The sequence below is a fragment of the Pempheris klunzingeri genome, chromosome 10 (assembly GCF_042242105.1).
Source record: "Pempheris klunzingeri isolate RE-2024b chromosome 10, fPemKlu1.hap1, whole genome shotgun sequence".
Taxonomy (NCBI): Eukaryota; Metazoa; Chordata; class Actinopteri; order Acropomatiformes; family Pempheridae; genus Pempheris; species Pempheris klunzingeri.
Window position 1 is genome coordinate 24,411,223 of NC_092021.1, and position 25,468 is coordinate 24,436,690.

Below are 25,468 nucleotides of genomic sequence, written 5' to 3' on the forward strand. Positions count from 1 at the left end.
AAATGTCTGGCGTCGCCTTTTCCTCCTCTTGCGGTCTTCATCACACCTTTTCTTCTTCGTCTGTCCTCACCCTGACTCACCTTGCCACCGTGTCATCAATCTGCACCTGCCGCTTTCTTGTCTCATTTTTCTTTGTCACCTTGGCTCACACTCTCCGTCGGTAACCACCTGTCTCCCACCGTGGCTCGACTCTCCTCCCTCCTCCCTCCTCCTTGTCCGTTTTCCGCTCGCGTCAAGGGCCCGGCTGGACAGCCATGACCGTCCACAGGGCTGCAGTCAGAGGGCACAGGGCTTTCACAGCTATCACAGGAAACGCAGAGAGACAGGCAGAGGATGTATTCTAGCTGCACTCTCTTTAGCCCAGAGGCATAACAACTCCCCCACCAGCCCCAAGCTTTAACTACTCTGCTTACTCAGGGCTCAGCAGTGTGATTTAGAGGTGGTTGCCAGGCTCGCTGTCAGGTGTCAAATCAAGGTGACAGAATGGCTAATACAAATGCACCTCATATTCCAGTTAATTAGTGACGACCGGCTGTTAATCTGGCTTTAACAAGCATACATTTCTGTTTCATTGTCTCCCTGGCACAAAGCGAAAACACCTCTACACGGACGGACGGACCTTAGGCCACTAAATCTAGTGTGTGTATATTTCCACATAAGTATTTTTCCGTGCAGTAAAAATGTGGAGGACTGACCTCCTGCAAGCCTCATCACATTTGCAGTGTGTCGCGTCAGTGCCTCTTCATCTGGAGATGCTGCAGATGAGGAAAAGCTGAAAAGTGTTTTTGCTGTGTTTTACTGTGTTGAATGGTTTTTTTTCCAGAATAGTCTGATTTGCTGCGCTCATATTTTGAAACACTGTCTTTTGTGCTCTTTTTTTTTTTTTTTTTCTTTTCTAGCACTCCGCCTCAGATTTTTTATCTCCTCTCCCCCGTTTATCACCCCTACTTCGCCCAAGTTTTGATGAAGTTTCTCTCATGTTCAGATTTACTCCCCACTCAGTTTCACTTGTTTCCTCCTTTTTCGCCGGACTTTTATCTCTCAAGATGTTCTACACCAATGACAAAGAACACAGCTGTTTTGTTTTTCTGCCAACAGGCGCAATAAAGGACAGTTATTCTTAAGCCACACGTTTGAAATAGTGGAGTCCCTTCCTTTAGTATATTGCACATTAAAACATCTCTTGACATCTACTTGATGCCAGTCCTGAGTTACTCAGGGGTCTAGTTTCAGCACAATAAGTGGACACAGATGTAGAGGTAAGCGTCAGCATCCTTGATAATAACTGTCACCTGCATCTGCATTTACAACCATAATGGCGTGGAGCACAATTGGTACGGTTGTAAACATGCAGCTCGGGAGGAAACTGCATCTTGTGCTGCAGAAGAGCGACTTAAGGTGTCATCTGATAAGTGTAGCTTCAGTCCCTGATAAACTCTGTCCCTGAGCTTTTTGTATGGAAGACATGGCGATTAGCCAGATGGCATTATGGATAAGAAATAAGTGTTGGGAGGAGCAGCAGCATTTCTTGGTACCCCTGCTGCACATTTCTTTTTTTAAAGCAGTAAATAACTTATATGTGCATGTGTGCATAAGTGCAGTGAATGTGCTTGTTTATATCTATCCACTCGCTCTTGGCATTGCAGCACTGTGCGGCGTCATCAAGGCGTGGCTGCTTCGGTCCAGATGTGTGTGTGTGTGTGTGTGTGTGTTGGGTGGAGTGTGGGCTGCAGCTGTGTCTGTTTTTTGCTTCATACAGATTACTTGCCAGCTGGAATGTGTCTGCTTTTTAAGTGTCCCTCACCTCTGTTGCCCTCGCTGTCTCCACTTCCTGTTTCAGCCCTCAGCCACCTCAGCCAAAGACCCCCGAGGTGCCGTGGTCTGAGACAGACTCCCCTGTCTTCCACCTGACAGATGAGTCCTTCGACAGCTTCCTGGAGGAACATCCTGCAGCCCTGGTCATGTTCTACGCCCCCTGTGAGTAAGAACCAGAGTTGAAAAAGAGCAGGTCCCCAACCTTGGATTACTTTCATTATCGATCAGTTATTTGATCTATACAAGCTCATAACATAATGAACATCAGAAGTATCCACAGCCTGAATGGTGTCTTTAAATTGCTGTTGGTTGCTCAAAACCAAAAAAAAAACGTATACATTAATACGAGAAAAATAACAGAAATATTCCCACATTTCAGGAACTAAAACTAGAAAATGTTTGGCTGGAATAACTCAATAACTTGAATTGTTAAAATTGATTAATCTTCAGCTGAGTGACTTCTTTATTGTTCAGCTAATCACTCCTGCACCATAAAAGTGCCGTGAACCTCCTGTGTCAGTTCCAGGCCCGGTCCGTATTGATGGCCTCTAAGAATAAGGCTGTGATAATCTTTACTTTCCCATCAAAACCTCCAGTGACAAGACCAAAACCAATAATGCATCAGTCTGCCTCTCTCTGTCGTCCAACTTCTCGAATTCTCCCCCCCGTACCTGTGGCACTCAGCTCCAGCTCATCTTCTTTCTGTAGATGTAAACCTTTAAAAAAAAAAAAAAAAAGATTCGGTTTTAAAAAAGGCTCAGTAATTCTCCTGAATACATTCCTGTATAGAATACACTGACAATACTTGTTAGAAGGATCAACTCGTTGTTAGTTTTGGTCTTTCAATGGGGTTTATTGACAGCAAGGATGTGTATAGTGTCGCCAGCCTTGTCTCAGAAATACAAACAGTTTTCATAGAATAGACAAAGTAGTTTTGATTGTAAAATATGTGCGTCAGCGTGTCAGAGGAGCCTGACATTCCTTCCTGCTGTGTAAAACATCCTCTTGCAGATCTTCTCTGGCAGAAATGTTATTTAGTCACACAGATAACATCACCGTTTCACTGTCATGCTCAGTATTAACAGTCAGCTGGAGAAAGTAACCAAAAGCAGACTGGAAATTGCGAAACGTACCCGAAGACAAGCTGGCTGCAGTAACTATAGCATTTTGTATCGCACGGTCACACACGCGCGTTCATCCCCACAGCAGAGCACTTCATTGTTGCCATATGGTTCACATAAGCCTGCTTGTCATTTTTATTCACGCACCATCCCGCCGTTGTTACGCAGAACTTTGTAAACATGCCAGCTTTTGTCAGTGAGTTAGGTTTTTTTTTGTTCGCTCTTCCAGATTGCTTTGCTTTGGTCCAGCCCTCCTGCGTGTGAGGGAGCCGTCCAGAGGAGATTTGTCATGTTGATAGATGCGACCCAAAGCTTTAAAATCATGCAAATAGATTCACCCCATTTAGAAACTCTCCCTGAGTGCAACAAATACACGACACAGTCTGAATCGTGTTTCGGCCCATTTTTAAACCTTTGCTTTTGTTTTTCCCTTCAGCTGCCTCTTTGCTTCTGACTACATCACCTCCTCCCACAATTCACCTCCTCATCCTTTCTCCTCTCTCTACCTGCCCAGCTGCTCCCTTCCCCTCCCCTCTGTGCTCATCTCAGTCTCCACGCTGCAAAAATAAATGAATAAATAAGAATAGAGTCCTTTTCCCTAGCAGTCGGCACAATGATGATTCATTGTTTTCAAAATTTAATCACATTCTTTGCTGCAGAGCTGTCATACCTCCAGTTTGCCAGGAGCACTGCACTCCACCCAGAGGGCAAACACACTCTCCAGCTGTTTAAGTGATACAAACACGTCCCTAACACTCACACACTGGAGAGGAGCCTGCTGCATCCACTATCTCATTACTCACTGCCTTAAACTCAACCACATTTTGCACTAATATTTAAACTTCTGCTGGTTGGAAAAAATAATCATCACTTCATCACCATCACTTGGGATTTCTGCAAATATGATCCACCAAACAGGAAAAGCTAAACGACACAAGTTCAGTTATTAGATCAGTGTGTTTGGAATGTAACAACAACCGTTATGCAAGACGCCCAGACTTGGAGAGACTGAGATGCTGCATGAAGCGGCTGCACACTGAACTATATATATAGTATTAACATATATATATAGTGTGTGTGTGTGTGTGTGTGTGTGTGTATATATATATATATATATATATATATGTGTGTATGACATCATTGGATATGACATCATTGGATTATGCAAATCATCACCAAGTGCATCATATGCATTTCTGACTTTTATCAGTATCTTCTCGAGCAAGTTTCACCTGATTTCCAGTGAAGGAGTAAGAACAGTGATTTCATTCCTGTGTCTAAGGCAGTTGTTTCCTCTTCCTGGTCTTTGAAGCTGCAATGTTTTAGATGCTCCGACACACCTGATTCTTATGATCAGCTCATCATTAAGCGCTGCAGAAGCCTTACAAGCATTCATTTGAAGCAGCTGTGTGTGTTGTATCTGACACTCACTGGTATCTGTGTCAAAACAAAAGCACAACAAACATTATCTGTCTGAGTTTGCTGAGGTCACAAGAATAAATAGAAGAAACTTACCGTAGATGGCAGCCTTCTTAAAAAGGGAGAAGTGAAGCATCATAATTACATGCTATTGTTAATCTTTTATATTGATTATAATGTCAAGCGCTCATATTCTTACTTTTATGTTACGGTCTAGACATCACACATTATAGAGAAAACCTGCAGATGTGATTTTGGTTTCATTAGTTGGTGTTTATAGAGCAGAAAACATGGATATGGATAAAAAAACAACAACATTTTCACATTTTTATCCCGATTTTACGAAATAATCTACCTGAAGAGTGCGGACTAGTCCTGCCTACACCCCCGGACAGCAGCGAGGGCAGTCGGCTAAAACAAGCCGCGTCAAATCTCCTCAGCTCGCACACACACATACAGTAAATATCTGTACACCCCTGGCATATATCAAACACATATTTTACACCTTGACTTGCACACAATTACGCCTCATATCGCTCTCTGTCTCTCTCTCTCACACACACACACACACACACACACACTTACAGATGCTCAGCCATGCTGCTTCAATGCAGCTTCTTAATGGCTCTGCTGTCAGAGTGAGATTAATGGTCTCCCAACCAGCACCATCAGCTTGCATTTTTGTCCACCTCTCAGCGCAGCCATCCTCACTGTCCTCTGAGCAGCACTCAGCAGGGGTTGTTTGCATGCAGTGCCTTACGGCGGCAAAACCTCCGACTGAACGCTCTGTGTCCCAGAGTGAGCCTGATTATGTCCTGACCAACACAAAAGTTCCTTTTTGCCAACATTGTTTCGCTGAGAGCACAGCAACATTTGGAATATGGAGAGTTGTTCTAGCGACTGTAAATGACAACTTTTGATCCAGAAGTGTTTGTGTCTGGTATGAACATCTCTGCTGGCTGGCCACTTATCTAGTAGCCAGAGGCCCAGCGGCTTACTGCAGCGGTAGACCCAGAGAAGAGAAGACCCAGAACACTTTGACCTTAACATCTAACATTTGCTGTGAAGCAGAGAGAACTCATCGGCCTTTTTCCTTTCATTGTGCATATCAGTCATCATTGTGTGATGTGTGGCCAGTTTGTTCTCTTGACTCTGAGCTCCCCTCCCCACACTCAGTCTGAATCAGCAATATTTTAGTGTGTTTCTGTAAGCTCCCCCACATCACCCTACACACACACTGACCATGCACCACTTGTTCTGAATGCAGAGCAGGGTGATGCTGAGCACAGGACGGACATTTGGTTTTCTCTCTTACTCATCAGTTTGAAGGGTCAGACAAAGTCCTTTTAGTCTCTCTGTTTCTCCAGTAAGCTTCGACACAATCTGATGATCGCACACTACAGTGACTCAGTTGAAAGAGAAGCACCCTTTTTTTTTCCTCGAGTCATATCGCACTTGATTTATAGCCTGCGCCAGCACTGCATTGTATATCGAAGAAAGGAATTCCTGAACTGTTTTGACAAGGGCAATTTGCCAGGTTTGGAAATGTACCAAGTTTGTTTCATGCATCTGTGCACAAACGTGCTGTGAGCACATATACACACGGCTCAGCGCTGATCAAACAGCATATTCATTACATCTTAAGACAAAACATCGTGAACATTGTGTGAGACAAATATTGCGTTATGTGTTTTCAAAGTCGATGCAGTTCCAAAAATAAAATGTTTGCCTGCTGCTCATGCAACATTAACACACACACACACACACACACCCCGCCATACAGGGAGTTTATTCATGATGTGGACAGATTCCCTGAGAAGATCACATGTGCTCACATACATATGCAGACACCAGCTCCAGATGTACGCAGCACAAACACCACTAATGCTGCCCTGCTCGTCATTAACCGACTGAGAGGAACAGTATTATGCTGATGGTGAAGCTTGGTGATGTAATGGGATTCATTTTGCACTCAAGTTGAGAAAGCCACAACCCTCTCTAGAGCTGGGAGATGATTCATATTATCATAACGGGACTCTCAGTGGAATCATATTGTGTGGATGTGAAGGAGGAAAACATTATGTAGGTTTTTGTTTAACACATGTGGAGAGAGTGATGTAAGGCAGTTTGTTCAACTGACTGTCGAATTAAGTGTTACATTAGATCTACTCATCATATATTGCTTTAATTAATTGTCCTAATTGGGTCATGATATCGTAGGGTGTTAGAATACTAACACAGTAAAACCAGTAATGATGATATGACAAAACACTGAGAATATTTTAGCATTATTTGGACCAAAACAGAAGCACATGTCTGCAGTCTGCTGAAGATCGCGTGTCACGATATTCTCTGTTCACGTGTGGGAGTGCTGTCATCAGAAGAACATCATCTTTTAGGGATGCGACTTTAAAGCGTCCCCATTCGGCTGTTTGAGTCGCCATCTTTCTCCTGAAACCACACAAACATCTTGGTTATGCCAATTGTACTTTGGCTTGCTGCTCTCCTGCTCTTGACATAAGATGTCTGGCTTTGTCTTCCTTTTTTCTGTTAACACTGCTTCCATATTGTCATGGTTTGTTGTAGTTCCCCATATTTTAAAACCAAATCAAAGTCTCTACATTTAAGCTCACACCAGCACATAATAATATTGTCAGAGCCATTATATAACACATTAAAAATTCAATAAATATTATCAGATATGATGTGATATGACACACCGCTAGCCATGACCTTAATAATATTACCCAGCTCTAACAACACCTGCACCAGTTTGTTTCCTCTCTGTCTCTCCCTTTTACCTTTGTTTTCTCCTTGGTCTCCTTCCTTCGCTGCTGTACTCATCACTCACTCGCATCCAGCTCTTAGTCTCATTCAGTTTGTTTATAACACGCTTACTCACACACACACACACACACACATGCGTGAGAGTGAAACATGTTGTAAGTAATCAGGTTTAACTCTCCTGGTAAACACGAGGGACTCTTGTCATCTCATTCACAGTTTCACCCTCAGCATGGCGGCAGTAAACCCACTGACAAACCAGGGTGACACAGCAAGACACTGGATAATTACAGCTGTTGATGCGCATTGATTCAACACGACAGCTCTGAGGATGTAATATTGTGCAAAGATTGCACCATTAAAGCTCCCAGCAATTGTTTTATGGAAGTAATTTCTTAAGGAATATATGGTTATTCCCTGTTTATGTGTTTGGCAAGGTTCTTCCTCTTACTCCTGTTTACTCCCACTGATAAGACTGCTACAGAAAGCAGGCATGCATTTTCATATACTTCTGATCATATTTTTGAATGTTTTTGTTGCTTTTGCCTTTTTATTAGTAGTTTTATGTGTAATAAAGTTTACTGTTTAAAATGCATCATTAAGTTAATACTGTTTCTATACTTATTATATGTTTTTGATAGTAAACTTTAAGGTGTTGTGCTTCAGTACTTGACTTTGTCCCACTTCCTTAATCACCAGTTTTGAGGGACAATTACCAAAACTGTGTCTTTTGCCAAGTTTTTAATAAGAACTGAAAAAAGATATCATCGGAGATATTAGTTAGATCAGTTTTTTTTCTCTCAAGACTCTCAAGTATCAGAAATCCATCATCAGCCGGGCTCTAAGGTGTGATTTGAATCCTTTAGGGTGTGGACACTGCAAGAAGATGAAGCCAGAGTATGATGAAGCTGCTGAAATACTCAACAAGGGGGCAGACGTAAGTTTCATGACCTTTTGTTTTTGTATTCGTGTGCACAGCATGCATCTCTACAGGCCCGAGTGTTGTCTTCAATTTTCATATCTCACACTCTGATGAACATGCAGAACTACACGGGTGTACTGGTGCCTCATTAACAGATCATAGTAATCCCTTCTCTTGGCCTGAAGGCTTTTGGCCAATTCAGCTTGCACGCTGGTTGGTCTGTCCTGCAGCCCAGCTCTCGATGTGTTTCTGATTAGTAGGGTGTGTTGCTCGTTGTTCCTCTACGCCATTCTGTCCTCAGTGGTAATCTAACACTCCTCAGCCAGGGGCATGGCCTATAAAACTCCAGCCTGGCGACTGGAGCAATTATCTCATCCGTGAGCGTCCCCCCGGCCCAACGTTTGGACCTTCTCCTTGTGGCTTCGTGCCCGGCACTGGAGGTCAATGGGAAAAGGCTGGCCATTATCTAATATGGATGGAGTGGAGCCTGTCTCACCCTGAGCCCTTAAGACCCTGCATATCATTTATTTCCTCCTCCGTGCTTCTCTGCTGCTGTTACTAATGCAGCATTTTTATATACAGCGTGTGCTCCTTTGCAAAAGGGTTGTTGATTGTTTCTTAAGTAGTTGGGGCTAATTGGTGTCATGCAACAGTTGTGTATAAGGGACGTCCACTGGACTAATTGAACAGATCACTTTCTCATTAGGATTTTTACCCACATGACTTGGGGTTTGTTATTGTTATGTCCCCACAGAGTCCGGGTGTGCTGGCAGCAGTGGACGCCACGGTGCACAAGGCTGTGGGGGAGCGCTTTAAGATCTCTGGCTTCCCAACTGTTAAGTATTTCGAGAAAGGTGAAGACAAGTTCACGCTGCCACATCTCCGAAGCAAAGACAAGATCATCGAGTTCATGCACAAGTGAGTCGCACACCTAACAGGCGACTCGATCATGTCCAACAAGCGCTGCCCGTGTAACACAAACACATTTAGACACCAAATCAAACTCATGCTCATTGTAGTGATTTAATCCTAAGCTTAAACATTTTAGCTGCTCACTCTCCTCATCTGTTACCTTCTACACAAAGTCAGTGAACTGAAGCACTGAATTTTAAACAGCAACTTTTCAAAACAACCCTCCAGTACAGTAGGTACATGTTTGGAAAGGGTCACCGTGAAAACAAATAGACCAGAAGACAATAGACATTATTTAATGTCATTCGAGCATCACTAATACTAACGTGTTACTGTTTTGTACTCTGTCTCTATTGACACCCCTTTATCACTTACAATAAATGTAGAGCAGTGTTTTTCCCTCCTTGCAGTATACATAATAGATGCTGCTTTGCTCTCTTTCATGTCTGCAGTCCCCAGGCTCCTCCTCCGCCAGAGCAGTCTTGGGAGGACAAGCCCTCCAGCGTCAGCCATCTTGGATCAGAAGATTTCCGAGAGGCCCTGAAGAAGAAGAAACATGCCCTCGTCATGTTCTACGCTCCATGTAAGAGCTCACAGTATTTCACATCACCTCTGCTTAACAACTGTTAACAAAGTAGTCTGGAAGTGAGCCACCACACAAAGGCCTGGAATCACTAGTGAAATCTTATCTGAAAACTTGCACTAGACACTTTTCACAAACTGTTGCACTGCATGTGCCTGCTGTGAGCCTGAAGGTCACAGCCCTGATCTGTTGGACTTGGTGTGATCATATCCTGGATTTAAACCAGTGTGCACATGTAATGCAGCGCTGCCTGTCAAGCTCCTCATCGCACAGTGTATAAACCCCACCTAAGCCGTGGGGAGACTCAGGAATGATTCAGATGACTGAGAATAGATTTGTGCGAGTTAAAAAAAAGTCACTTTCACCTCATATTTCAGGGAAAACATGGTATTCGGCACAGCTCTAAGAAATAGCACATGTCTGACTCTGACATGTCAAAAGGGATCTTTGCTCAGCTGGCAGTAAATTACAGCCTGGTCAGGAACATGGCAACGGTAAGATCGTGTGTGATCAGTATCTGGCTCTTAAAGTTCCAATGTCAATGAATGAAATAACTGCATGGAACATGAAAGGAGTTTCTTTAAGTTGTGAGCCCACAGAGAATTATTACCATCATCTCTGTGGAGCTTTTTCACCTCTTGTAGCTCATTGTTTTGGTTTGGCGCCACGTTTGCTGTCTGATTCGCTCTCCTCAGACCGCTGTACGCTACTTGTCCAGCAACTGTACATGGACAAAATAAATGACTATCCAGGGAAAATGTAGCAGCTAAAGAGGCAGATATTTTTCCCAGGAGTCGGTGGAGACCAAAGCAGAGCTAAATAAGCACAAACACCACTCCAAATGAAATCTGGAAAATGGGTGTTTAACATGACACTGATATGCCAGATCCTCTGCTTCTAAGTAGCCAAAAAATGATTCAAAGCTGCTCTACAGGTACCATAACACAAACAGTTCAGCTGCAGTTCAACTGGAGGATGTGTTTCCTAATCAGAATCAGAATCAGAATCAGAATTACTTTAATAATCCCCAGGGGGAAATTGCTTTTTGTTACACACAGCTCCAAAAGAATAAGAATAAACTTCAAACACAAAGTAAAATATAAATATATAAAAGTATGAATAAAAAAAAAGATGTATTTAAAATTATTATTGTACACTCAGAGTGAGAAGATGTATTATATAATACTAATACTACTACCACTATGATGTATAGATTAATGGCCACAGGCAGGAATGATTTCCTGTGGTGCTCTGTAGTGCATCGTGGTACAATTAGTCTGGCACTGAAAGAACTCCTGTATCTAACCAGCACTTCATGGAGTGGGTCCATCTTAAGAACACTCTCAGTCTCATCTGTGGGACCAACTTTTTTTTTTTTAATGAGCTGATATCTTTAAAATTGTCAGGGCTCAGTGTGATGACACTCTTCATCTGAATTCTCAAACAAAACACAGAAGCAGAGAAAATACAGACTGGCTAATGTGTGTAATTACCAATTCTCACACACACACACACACACACACACACACACACACCTCTGTCCCGTTTTTTTGCCCCTTGTGTCTGATGAGGGCTTCAAAGCCAACCGGGGCGCAGCGGTCAGGCTGCTGCCTCTGTTGGGCCCTTTGGTGCTTCCCTCTACAAAGAGATGCTCCAGATGCACATGAGGCAGCAACAACCTGCTGCCCGCCCACCCCGTCTGCAGCCTGCTCGCTGGAGTCTTATCAGTGAGGGGGCTTGCGTTTAATAGAGCATTTGATGAAATGCAGCTGCTTGCTAAGACATCAAGGCCGGAGCAGAACAATCCGTTTCTATGCCTCTGTGCCGGCGACAGCCGTGGTTGGTGGCTTTGTGTTTTCAGGTTGTGTGTTTTCCCGTTCCATTCTCCTGGACATGATATCTCAGGAACACTGTGAGGGAATTTCTTCAAATTTGGCTCGAACATCTATTTGGATTCAAAGATGAACTGATTTGATTTTTATGGTCAAAGCTCAGGGTCACTTTCACCTCACAAAAACATGTTTTCAGCCACAATTCATACTAATTATGGCAAAATTAGGATGAGATGATGAAGTGATGCTATTTTATATCCAAAAGGTCAGATGTTGTTCTGCAAAAACTCTTTTCTGGCCGTTACCCAACGCCATAACTCAGGAACTGAGGAGGGGGATTGTGATTTCATCATTTGTCGGATAATGACTTGGTGGCACTAATCTTGGGTGCCCACCTTCAAACTGGTCGTGATTCTTTGCAGCAGCATCCATGTTTGCAGCACTGTTTACTGCCATGGCTGCAACTTTGTGCTCAGAATCAGCCAGATGTGAACACATACGAAGAATCTGACTCTGTTTTCGGTGTCTCTCAGTGAACTTGCACACTAAAAGACATACAACAGATCAAGGACAGCAAGTTTAACAAAGTCAAATACATTTTATTAATATATTCTTATTTCACAAACCAAAAATTTGCCCCAACAACATGGATGGATGTAAAGTGATAAGTTGGCAGAGGCATACAACTGCCAAACAATAATTCTACGTTAGCAAAGGTTTTGGTTATTAACTTTTAGCCTCAAATCTGCATAACTGAACCTTAACTAAAACTAAATGCCTTCACACTCTCTCTCTCTCTGGCTGGCTCCTTCCTGACCTGTTGGTAGTCCCTTTGTATCCATGCAGTGTTAAATAAAAGCAGTTAAATAAATGCATACTTTGAGTACTGAGTGTTATGAGAAGCTGAGTTTTGTGGTGAATGTATTGCTGTGGTTACGTCTCTGCTTTTGCTAAAGACAAACAAATCAAGGATATTACAGCACATCTCCCTGACTTCTACCTGGCAGCATCTTTCTATCCATCTGTCTGCTTTTATCTCTACCTCACTGTCGGCCCCAGTCAGTAATTATGAGATGAAGGTGACTTAAAGTGTCTGTGCAGGCAGAGGAGAGAAATGAGAGAGGCAGGTCTCACTATCAACAGCAGATTAACCTTTTGACTATCTTTAAGCAGCTTTGATGACAAAAGGTGTGTCAGATGTGAAAACTGAAATATTCCTGTATGCTTTAACACAATCTCAGGCAGCCTCTGTGCAGCTACAACCACCTGCCTGGTTTGTTCTCTTCATGTGAGGCCAAAACATGGCGTACGACACATGACTGTGTTCTTTTTTTTAATCCATCCCTTTCAGAATAGCGACAGAACCTTTAAAGGTTTAAAGACCGTTTAATGTTGCTGCTAAAAGGGTGCCTCAGCAGGAAATGGGTTTCTGGCTTGTGCCGAACGCTGGCTTAGAGAGGCAGCTCTGAAATGGAAAGCAAATGGACGGCTGATGTGCAATTCAGTGGAAGATAGAGTTATCTGTGTGTCTGTGAATGCTCGTGGGCATGCAGACAACAGTAAAAGAAAAAAAAGAAAAAAACCCAATTATAACTGTGGCCGCCATCAGTCAGTGCACTTGTAGCCTCTGAAATCCATTTACAGTGGGATCGTTGTGTTAATGCTCTTAATGACTCACGGGAACGAATCCTAAGCTCCAGGTTATGACCAGGCCAGAGTCAACAGTGGGCAACCCAATGTTTCGTTTAGTCCATTTTGATAATACTTACATTTAAAAGATGAGATGTAGCTTTAACAGTCTGTTATACTAAAAAGCCTGAAGTCTAAAACAAGATTAGAGGCTATTATAGCTACAGATTAATGCCCATAGTTGGATGTTCAACATTCACGTACACTCATATCACAGATGGGTTGTGAGAAAAATATGTGCCCTCCAAAAAAATGAGGAATCGTCATACTTTCTTAGACGTATCTCCATTTTTGCGTGTTTGTCACAGCCTGATTTACTGGTCATTTAACTCTAATTCTTTCCTTGCAAGCTTTCACCCCGTCACTCACCGCCAGGCTGCTTCGTGTCTTCTTGGAGAATCTGTTTGTCTGTTTCTCGCCCTCTCCACCTCTCCCATTTCCAACAGCTGCAACAACAGTTTGAATGCAATGAAAAGAAGTAATGAGCGGCCACTCGACGTTGGCAACAAAAGAGCAAACCAAGCGAGCGGCACCTATAGGAAGTCAAACTTCAGCAGACGTTCAAAGAAAAACAAAATGTCTCCACAGTTATTACACTGTCTGATTGCGAGTGCAGTCCAACAACACATCAGTCTCACCTCAGCAAGTTGTAACTGGAATCAGAAAGTCCTTCTCCCTCACAGAATTATAGTTATCTTGCCTTCCCTTACTTGAAGTGAACTTTCTGTCTGTAAGTGTGACCTGTAGTTTGTATATTTGTGTGGCTGCTGGAGCAGAAAGAGCCGTGGAGGTTGTGTTTACGGCAGCAATAAAGAGATTTACAGTCTCTCATAACATACAAGTGAAGCATCTTTAAAGTGGCGTAAACCTCTGAATAACTGCAGGCTTGTCAGGAGGCCACATGCTTTATGGACATATTTGAGTGTGATGATAGTGATGTATGGACGTGATTGTTTGTATGTGTGCGTGTACATGTTGTAGCGTCACATTGATAAACATGTAGGCTGCTGTGTAGGACACGAGGCTAGACGGCGTGCTGTAAATGTGTCGTGCTGAGCTGTAATAATGTCCCATCTGTGTGTTCTCCTCTTCCAGGGTGTCCACACTGTAAAAACTCCGTTCCCCACTTCACCACAGCGGCGGAGCTCTTCAAAGAGGACCGCAAGGTTAGACCTGCTTTTTTTTTTTTTTTTACACATTCAGTAGTGTGCACACATTTACACCAAGCCGTGGTGACGTGCCAAGGATCCCTCAAGCTCAAGCTGCCACTTAAAGAAGCTACTAAAACCAGTTTTCTGTTATGACCCACAGTTAGAGGAGAGGATCAATATCGATTGCATCTCTGCGTGTCCAGTGAAATGTCAAGGCTGGGGTGTGTTTAGCCTGGATTATTCCTACCTGTCTTACTTGGTGTTGTAGCAGGTCTTTGGTTTAATTTGGTCACATTATGTTTTTATATTATTGGTCTTTAATAACCTTTACGTGTCCGTACCTTGTCCAAATGTTCACAAAATGAAAAAAGAAGAAAGAAAACATGTGTATGCAGAAACAAAAGATTAAATCAAGCAAATGAAGTAACATAAAAGAAATGTTAAATAGCACAGCAGTGGTCCCGTCAGGCCCCACGTCATGATGTCAGTAGAGGCTGCTGTGCATCAGCTACACTACAGACTGAAGATGTCTAATGTAGACCGTCCATCTATAGATACACACACGAAACCTTTGCTGTCGATGTGCTCAGTAGTTAGTGGTCATGAAATCCCTCCAACCGTGAGCTAATTGTTCCGTTTCTATATACAGAAATATAATACTCTATCTGCTGTGTGGAAATAAGACAGCTTTGTTAGTTGTTGCTGACAAAATTAATCCAGCAGTTTTGCCCTTTTCACACCGATTGTGCTAAGGTAGGCCAAACACACCCTGGAGGAATGTCTGTGCTGGACTGTAGGAGGGGAAATTAATACCAGTCTTCTTACATGACTCGGGGTAAGAAAGTAAACCTGCGTTCATAGAGCTTAATACTCAAACTCTACAATATGGACCGCACATTTACACACTCTGTAAATAGTGCAATCACATGCAAATTCAATGTTAACGGCCAAAAGTCACGACACTTTATAATCACTGTGGTTATCTTTTGTACTCTGCACACAAGCTTTTTTGACTCCGTGCCAGCTCAAAGCTCAATTTCGTAAAACAAGCAGCTGTTCAGAGGCAGACCGATCGCAGCCACGTGTTTACTCTAAATGTCCTTTTAAACAGCGGTATTCTCAAAACTCAATAATTCTCTTTTCCAATATTTCTCTCCACGTGTCGGTGAGGAATTTGACCACTCAGTTCAAGTGCACACAGTCTCAACAAATCTTCGGCACACTTGGGGCCTTGGGGTTACTGGAGGTTCACGCAGTCACAACAGGACACGCTCCTCCTCTTCGTTCATCATCTCTACTCCCTCTCGTTCTTTCTCCCTCAGGACTCGTGTCCTGACACCCTCCCATTCCCGCTTATCCCACTCCTGTTAATACACTCCGACTGCAGGGCTCAGTATTTCCAAACCTCTGTAATTATGTGACTCATTTTCTTCTCCACACACACACACACAGTGAAGAATGGAGCATATTTTTGGCAATACTCCGAGTTATGATTTATCATCCCAGAGTACCACTCACCTTGAAAAAAACCACATCAAATTGTCGCTTTTTGATTTTAAACTTTCATCCAGATTCTTAAGGTTAACCGCACATTGTTCCAGTAGTGCTCCGGCAGTGTTGCTCTCTCATTTGTTTGGAATTTTTCAAAATCATTGTCAGATGCGGTGAAACAATGACGCATCCTCAGCGACTTAGTCATCCATTTTTCTGAGGCAATCCTTTGTAACATTTCTCGATAACTTTAAACCTCAACAGATGAGCTAAAAATGTATGCGTGTATGAGTATTGCCCTCCAGCTGCAACTTCAGGAACTTTTACATGCCTCTGTTGACTTCAGTCTTACAGTGAACACTGAAATACATCATTGTGAATGTAGCAGCAGTTTGTCCTTCACATTAGAAAAGGAATGCTTCCTTTGGAGCATTAGTAAGGAGCACAAGTAGTTATAGCAGACGGTACAAAGTGTCTGACTCAGTCAGTCAAACATACAGAAGCTTCGATCTTTCCTTAATGGAGATATAATTCTCAAAATGCCAGCCAAGAAACACAACCTACTGTAACACTGGTGTATACAGAGAAGTTGCTCAGTGGTGAAGCCATAAAAGGTTGAACTCCCTTCTCTGAAACTACCCAGATCTTCCACACATCTTAATCTAGACTTTCTAAGTGTTATCAGACCAAATCAATCAAAATTATGAAAGTGAAATGAGTCATTTGAGACTGTTATACATGTCTCTGTCACAATGTAAGTGTTTTTGGGCCTAGTGACATCGCCTGGTCAACGCCATTGTTGCTTCGCCAACTCTAACCACTTAATGTTAAAATTAGGACATTCAGAACAGTCAGAAATGTGTTGTTGTGAGATCCAGTATGCAGCAGCACTTCCTTAAGATGAGCTATCTGTGAAGGTGATATAAATGCACAGCTTTAAGATCTCTCCTCTCTCTCTTATTGTCCATTCAGTGGCCGGCGGAGGTGTGCAGTTGTGTTTGAACAGGTGTAAATCTGAGAACCAGGCACGTGTTTACTTGGCAATCGTCTCTATTTAGAAAGCTGAGCCCCAGTGTATTGTACCAGGCTGCAGTTGATCACAGTCTATTAGCCGCCCTCGCCTCATTTACCAAAGACAAACACGAGCTTAGCTCCAGCTTTGAAGATGCAAACAATTAGAACTGCACACACTCTGCTGTATGGCAGCAGGGGACCTGTGAACAGGGTTTGTTCTTTTCTGTTTGTCTTTTCCCCAAATTCTAATCAATAGCTGCCTTAAAGGTCCACATTGGCTGGAAGTGCTTGTTTCCAAAAGCCGTCTGTTATCACTGAAATAAAACTGCTGCTTCATCATCAGACAGTTTGTCCAACATGAGCAAAATATTATGTATTTATTCTATTTTATTTTTATTTTCATAGGTCATCATCATTCATTAGTAGGTCATTCATCATTCCTGTCGCTAATAAAAGATAAAGTAATAAAAGTCACACAGAGCAACAAACACAAGCAGCAAGACATGAAGACTGGAAATAAATGTGAAGGTAACATTTTGTTATATTAATAAACATCCTCTACATTTTACAGACAGACTAGTTCACCATCGACCACACTAGATGTAGATGTGTGCACACTGTTCCTGTTGCTGTTCCTCTTGTTTTCACCTCCACATACAATGGCGAGCTGTTGGCTTGTTTACAGCCTGTCTGATTGTCAGCTTCCCTCCCTCAGCTGACTTTATCGCTGCAAACGCCGGGCTCCAGATTTCTGCAATTACTTTGAGTGCAACGCTGTCATAACCGATGCAAATGAGCGCCAGAGCTGTGACAATAAGACCCAAGTAATAAAAAGTTGGAATTAGCCGTCCCAACAGGAATTACAACACATCACAGATGCAGGCGTGCACCGCATTTCACTCAGTTTTTCATTTTAAAGGTAATTTACAGTGAATTCAGCCAATCCAATGTTACAGTAGGTGAACTATGCTGAACTTAAAGCCAGCGTTCAGATAAATAACAGCTTTCCTACATGTCTTTTTTTTTTGAGTCGAATTTAAAAACATACTATAAAAAAACAGAATTAATTAATACAATTTTAACATTATTTAATAATATTAAAAAAATATCCAAAACCTTAAAGAAATTACAGTCCATGTGTTTTGTTCTGCTTTATTTACCTGCAGTTAATGTGTATTGTCTTTTGAAAGTAGTATAGTAAATATTTACTGCATTTTATTATTTTACCATTACTATTTTATTATAATGCAGGAAAAATCCCTTGGAATAAAAGAGAGAGTTTGTTGTAGCACTTCTTCTTTCAAAGTTACATAGTCTCTTTGATATAACAGATGCTTATCAATTAAAATATTCCTTGATTTGCTCCAGCACCAGTCTTGTAGAGCAGCTCGGGGACATGCATATTAAGCTCTTCAAGCACAGGAACTTTGTTCTGAGTTTATCAGCACAGTTTGATTACTGCTCTGCTCCTCGGTGTGACGCCGGTGGATTTAGATCAAGCCAACTGGTAAAATGTTGCTCCACGGAAATTCTGCTTGGATCAGTGACATGATATGGGCTCCTCTGTCACTTCAAGATGAATCAATAAGGGAATTGGCTGCGGACCTTTGAAGAACGACGGCTCTACAGCTTCATTTTCCTCTGTCAATTCACAGCAACTCTGATTGATTACACACAGGGATGAGCAGTCAGAGAGAGTCCGGAGTCACATTATGTTCCTCGTTGCTGCTGCTGCTGCTGCTTAAAGCGCTCTTTGTGTATCTCAAACCGTCCTAACTCACAGGTGGTCAAATCTAAAAAGAATTCCACATTGTTAAAGTATCTGTTGATCGACTGCTCAGGTGAATATTACAGGATGTTGTCAGCTAGATTCTTGTTGACTGTTTAGCTTTTTTAAAAGGTGAAACACCTCAGTCCTGCTGAATACACACAGCTTGCAGCAAGTCTCAGAATTCCTCCTGTGGACGTACACTGAGGCCTAGTTTAAGACACCCGACTAACACACCATAAAAGAAGAATATCCCTTCCCCAGTGATGTGCGGAGGACCGTTCCTTCCCTGTCGTCCCTTTGTGTGCGCAGATGTCTATGCTGCTGATGCAGACAAAGCCAACGCTCAACAAAAGTGTACTCATCTAACAATATGTTGGCAGTTATGCAGATTTTCAACATTTGAACATTTGTATTTGCACGGGGGGGGGGGGGGGGGGGGGGGGGGTGGACAAAAGGCACTTGTATCTTGTAATTAGGACAAGAAGTTGTGAGCGTCGTTTCAAGGTTGGACGCGCACAGAAAGCGCCTAATATGTTTTCCTTCCGCATCAGATCTGTCATTTGCACATTCAGCTGGAGCAGACAGATGGACGGGAGTGATTATTTGATAGTGACAAGTTCAATGTGCAGCGCTCAGCACCCTGAGAGAGGGTGACATTTCAGCTGTCCAAAAGGACACGCTGAGTGAGCCGAGGAGGCATTTACGCCTCACTGGGGCAGCTTGTCACTAATCAATGCAACAGCCTCGCAACATAAATCTTCCAAGTTTTTATGTAGACGTGATTGTTGTGGGATTTTCTTTTCTTTTCTTCTTCTTCTTCTCCTCCAAGTAACCTGGAAAGAGGAACTAGTGGTCTAACATTGGGCCTATTCATCGCCAGAATAGCTGAATAAGTGGAAGCAGTCATTGTAATTGCCCATTTTACAGCTGACAAACTTTGACTTCTCTGTTATATTCTTTTTTTAATATCCTGCATGTACATTCTTGTAGTATTGATCTACTATTATAATAAAGTTTATTTGTTCTGGAAATATACTGAGCGCTTAGAGACCCAGAAACAATAACTAATTGAACCCAAACAATAAAATTGCTGGGTGGGAATTAAAATCATTATTACGCATCGATAAAACAGGAGAATATAATGATAGAATATGAGCCAAATCCTCTATTAGCCTGCTTTTAGGTGGCGGAGATGTTGCAGATCTTGCCAGTTTTAATAACCACAGGAAAATTAGTGGCTACATTAAACTTCATCATGGTTAACATTGTTTTTATTGTCAAAGTCAATGAGCACAACTTTTCTAAACACATGAAAATAGACACAATTTTCCATTGTTTAACTTTTCCTTAAATATAGATTGAAGAAAATTGTCTTAGGAGTTTTAATCCCTGTATAAAACATGCTGCATAGTATGCTAATACACTAACCATGTTTCATAAGAGGGATGATCTCATGAGTTATGTTTTACAACTCACCGATCTCTGATAAGGCAGCTTCCGTGTTGTATTAAATGAATGTTTGTGTAACGTCACACTGAAGGCGATTGCTCTGTTTTCCTTAGATCGTGTATGCAGCCGTGGACTGTACAAAAGGACAGAACCACGAACTTTGTAAGCAGGAAGGAGTGGAGGGCTACCCGACATTTAACTACTACAACTACGGCAAGTTTGTGGAAAAATACAGTGGAGATCGTGGGGTAAGTGGCACTGCATATCTCACCTGTCTACCTTTCTACGGTCTCTGAGACTGTTAACGTACCATCTTTTTCTTTGTGTTAATGTAAGCTGATTCATATCCACAGGATACACCAATAAATAGAATAGAAAAGATCTATTCTTAAGCCAGAGAGCTAATTGAAATACCAATTTTGCCATAAAAATATTTCTAGCATCATGGTAATGTGATGTTATGTGCATGAGTTTAGAATTTAAACCTGTTTGTGTGCTGACTGAGCCTCATGTCCAGGTTCTTAGAGTATCTTGGTCATGGTTTATGTGTGTACACATCCCACCTTGATCAAACTGAGATACTGTGGCATGTGAACATCTTACCCAGATTTCTGTTTACGACCTGCCATGCACACCGGTGTGATCTCAGACCGAGCTACATAGTATTTAGAAGTAAAAGTGCAGCAGCGTCCAGGCAGCCAAAAACCTGAAGGTTTTTATCCGTAGCTGCTGGGGTTCAGAAATGACCGAGTGGGTGAATGCAATCTGGATAGTGTTAGAAATACATACACAGGTATTTGAAAGAGTGTGTGTCATATCCTGAAAATGAATCAAGATGACTTGAAGGCAGGTTACTAGTGCGCTCATAAACATTCTCACTGTTGGTTTCACTGTCTGTGTAAACCCCCGATGGCTCCCTGCTTCAGAAGCAGTCTACCATGTGTTGTTCAGTGTACGAGGGTGGGTGTTGGCTCTGCTTTTTCACACCTACACTATTTCCCCTGTGGACGGATCGCCACAAATGGACAGAAATATTTTACTGAATAACTGAATTATTCATGACAAAATGGATAGTTGGGGTCCAGGGTGATGCGCACAGACCTGGAGTACGGAGACAAGACGCAGGCACATCTTAATATTTTAGCGAGGGCTAAACAGATCGACCTTGATCTTGGCAGCAGGATTTGGATTCTGTGTTTACTTCACTTAACCTCCGCGCTGTTCGACAAAGTCGAGATGATGTTTAATGATGGGACTGAGCTCTGTTAGATTGTGTCGGGCTGTGAGATGATGACTAAAACGCGTCCCTCCTCTCTCCACAGGAGGCGGGCTTCATTGGTTTCATGCGCAGCTTAAGAGGACGTGATCAGGAAAAGGTCGTCAAGAGGAAGGAGGAGCTCTGAGGGCGGCGTGCAGGGAGGTGTGGGGGGGGGCGTTGCACTGCAGTTTGTCATTGCACTGTGACCCTTGACCCTATCAAGGGCCCTATCAGCACTGACGTGGGAGACTTGACCTCAGCGAAAGGCTATTTTTTTACACCGTTGTGATCATGTTTGTAAGAATACCAACAAAGTACCTACAGTCAGACCAACCACTTGAGACTTCTTTTTCCATGGATACGCTGATGGGCAGAAAATACAGTCGAGAAAAGTGATTTCTTTCTTTTTCTTTTTTCTTTTGTTTTTCTTTTTTTGTTTTTTTCGCCCAAACACTGTGACTGCATATGTGAAAAGCTACACCCTATACTGTATATCTATGCAATACTGACCCCTGCTAAGCCTTGTGGGGGTCTGTGTAACTGATTAACACCCGTGGTGGTGGGGCATCATTAATTAAAGGTGGAGGCTGCGCTGTCCGGCCCTCCACATAGGTCCTTATCCAGTCCCATCAAACCTGCTCTGTCTCTAGAAGAGACACACTTAATAATTGACGTTCACCTGTTGGTTCCAGTGTTTTTGTACAGGAGCTTCACGTCCACAAGTCCAGAACAGTCCAGAATATTGCTTTGGTATCTTCACAGATGAGCTGGAAGATAACTGCTTTTAACACCATCTTCTAAAAAAAAAACAAGAAGAAAAAAGCCTGTAGCTTGTGCAGTAAAAGGTGAAGCGCTACTTTAGGGCGCTGTGAAGTCGGTGAAATCACGGCCAAGCGGTCAATATTCTGTATGGTTCCAGGCTGATTAGTTTTGCTTGTAGAAAGGACTTACACATGTTTGTTTGCTCAAAACTGTGGCCTTAAAGATATGAAAATTAAAAAAAAAAATAGCTGGAATTGCAGACATGAAATCTGTGGAAGGAGTCAGCGGCCTGGTGCCCTTGCAGTTCCCTCACGTCATGGACCAGAGCGAGTCAGAGGAGGAGGAGATAAAAAACAAACAAGCAAATGCCAAATATTGTTGCGCATTGCCCTCGATAACTTCACGCGTCGGACATTTCCAGATATTCCAGATATATTCCAGCTGTAATGACGTTTTGCTTCTTGTTCGTCCACTGTTTTTCACACAGAATGGGACTTTGCCCGTGTTTTAACAAAGGTAGGGCTCATTTCCGTAAGCATGGGAGATGCTCAAGTATGGCGGCTAATATTGCATGTTGATCATTAAAAAAAAAAAAAAAAAACACATCCCTCCGTCCACTGAGGTGATATGGATCGCACCCACTATTCCACAGTCCCCTCTGCATTCACACATTGTTCAGGGAGATGCTGGAATAATTCAGACCTTTGGTTTACACTTTGGGCATTCAGTGTTTGTGTTTAAGGTTTTATGTCCATGTGTTTCTGCCACTTTCTGCTGTACTGAACTACACCAAGGAGCCAAAATGACAGTTCTCTGGACAGTTTTGTCTGTGTCTGCCTGCCATGCCTTGGTTTGGAATTGCTCAGCCTCAGTTAGCTTGGACAATGCTCTCCCATGCCTACTCTACCATGGATTACTTCACAGTACATCCAAGGAGTAATCAAGTACCAAGTAAGTGGAGTCTCCAGTTCTCCTCCTGCTTCTGGCAGCATGGCACCATCAAGTCGGGGTCATCATCATTTCTTTTATGTTTTTTTTTTTTAATACTGTGTGTTTTCAACTCCCACGCTTAAGCCACCATAAATATTTAACGGCTTATCTGTAGCTGAACTTGTGTTTTATTATTCACGACTTTGGTTTTCTTTCATTATGAATACAGTTCTCAGGGATAGCGAAACACAATTAAAGGGAACTAGTTTGTTTGTAATTTTGCATTCCAGCTGAATAATTTTGAGACCTAGGTCACCAAATTAAATATTGTTTACATTTGTATCCCAAGAAAATAGGAAAAAACAATTGAATTGTCTTTTTTTTTTTTTTTTCTGTGCTATATCATGACGACATGTAGTGAATAAGAAGTATTGTCAGTAGATGTTACTGAACCTTTTTCCTCGTCAAACATCATCAGTGTGATTCTTAATGGACTCATTCCAAGTGAAACTGTCCCAAATGTTCTGGCTGGCACCAAACACTTATTTTGTGTTCAGTGTTCAATGTGACTAGTAACATTTCATGGTGAGTGCTTTACACAGTTCGGTGTTGACATATCGCTGTAATTAGGTGGTCACTCTCCTCCCGAGGGGAAACAGTAACCTTTGTTTACTGTGCCCATTTGTTTCTGTTTAGGAGCCTCCGCCGTGGCATCACACGTTGGTTGAATAATAGAAGGACCACCTCTGTCTTATCCCAAAGGTATCCATGTTGTATGGGAATTTGTCACACTTATGCCAAGAAGTCATTGTTGCCTTTGTTGATTATTTTCTGTGCCCAGCCGTGCGTACAGTTTTTCCCCTTGCAGTAAGGACCTTGCAAGAATAAAAAAAAAATAAAGTCAAACATTTCCAAAACATTTTTCACTTGTTTTTATAAAATGTACACATTCCTGCTCTGTTTGTATTGTTTTACATAAAAATATATATGAATCTTAGTACACACATTTATTTTACCCATGCAATGAAATAATGTAATAAATAACTTTTCCTTCAGTGCCGCCATCAGCTCACATTTTTGTCCAATCCTTTGGTTTATGAACAAATACTTGCAGAACTAATGACATTCCCACCAGCCTGAGCTGCACACGTTTGGTGCTAAGAAAATGTTAGCATGCTCAAATACTAAACCAAGATGTCAAACATCACCTGCTAGACACAGTGTTGTCATTATGAACGTGGTGACGTGGCGCTAAAACTAAACCACAGTCGTGTCACAGTAACTTTAGTAAAACAGGTTATAGTAACTAAACACTAAAAGTAATCAATTATTTTACTATTTTGAACTTAATAAGTCATTTGAGTTATTTTTCCATGCAAAAAGGCCAAAATGTGATGATTTGCTGCTGTCTTTGGTTAAGTTATAGTGAATTTAATATTTTTGGATTTGGAAATGAACTAGGTTTAGTCTCTGGGATATTTTAACAGGCTTTTTCACTGTTTTCTTGACTGAACGATTCATGGAGAAAATAATTACAGATTAATTGGTAAAAAAAAAACGTAATTTGTGGTTGCAGCTCTTCTGTGTTTACTGCCTCATCCACATCCATCAACAATGTTAAAACTCACTGAAGAATATCCAGAGCGTGAGAACATTTAAAGTTATTTTAAAACACACCAGCAGCACTGAAGCTACAAAGTTGGCACGATCAAATAAATGGGAGTTGACCTTGTTGGGTCGCTGGGCTGATGGACAGTCCTGGTGAAAGCAGTTTTTGTGTTTATTTTGACATTTCTCTCAGTTCTGCATCTCAGAAGGGAAACAAATGGCCCACAAGCAGCACTCAGCAGATCTGACACTGATGGCTTTATTATGAGAAATGGCTGGAAAATGGCACTGGACTGGAAAGTGACCCCACTCCCAGTGACGTCGGCTAAAACCCCGTCATAACTCCGCCGCCTGAACTTCAGCATTTCAAGATGACAAGAATGTTGAACATTATAAATCGTTGTTTTTAGAATGAAGGTCCTGGGAAGGCTGGGTGGCGTCCAGTCCACCTCGAGGCTCGCACTAAGCCGAGGAGTCACTTTCAGACTGAAGTTACTTGTGCTCGATGTGTTCAGTCTACAGGTCATGCAGGTCTGCTTAGATAAAGTGCCGTTGTTTGAATGCATGCGGTGTTGAGCCACAGCAGGCTGATGAATGCCTGCGCGCACAGGCAGAAATACCCTCTCAATCCCAATTTCTCTTTGGAGGATTTTCAAAAGGGTGGAGCACTTTGTCTTGCCTGGAGTTCACAGGGTTGTTAATACAAAGTCAAGGTCCGCTCGGATTCAAGCACCCTTAACAGAAGCCATTTTGACTTTATGGATAATTGTGTTTTGGGCTGTTTAGAATTTTATCTCTGTGCTGTGAATCTGCACTCATCTGCCTTCATCCACCTGGCCGTCCTCTACCTCACCTCTGCGTCTGTGTCATCACTGCGTTGTTGTTTATTTCTTTTCACTAAAGCTCTTCTTTTTTCAGATAAAAAACTTTTTCCATTACATTTTTTTCTGCTAATCA

At 42.2% G+C, this 25,468-nt stretch overlaps 1 protein-coding gene across 1 annotated transcript in view; it reads left to right on the plus strand.

Annotated features, from left to right (window-relative positions):
- The window catches only part of pdia5 (protein disulfide isomerase family A, member 5), a 52,954-nt gene extending 30,756 nt beyond the window's left edge, over positions 1-22,198 (plus strand). The window contains exons 11-17 of the mRNA XM_070837977.1: positions 1,841-1,977; positions 8,006-8,076; positions 8,816-8,979; positions 9,426-9,556; positions 14,173-14,243; positions 20,067-20,201; positions 21,276-22,198. Of these exons, the coding sequence (XP_070694078.1) occupies positions 1,841-1,977; positions 8,006-8,076; positions 8,816-8,979; positions 9,426-9,556; positions 14,173-14,243; positions 20,067-20,201; positions 21,276-21,356 (790 nt within the window). The 3' untranslated portion in view covers positions 21,357-22,198. The remainder of the gene's footprint in view (positions 1-1,840; positions 1,978-8,005; positions 8,077-8,815; positions 8,980-9,425; positions 9,557-14,172; positions 14,244-20,066; positions 20,202-21,275) is intronic.
- The last annotated feature ends 3,270 nt before the right edge of the window (positions 22,199-25,468 follow it).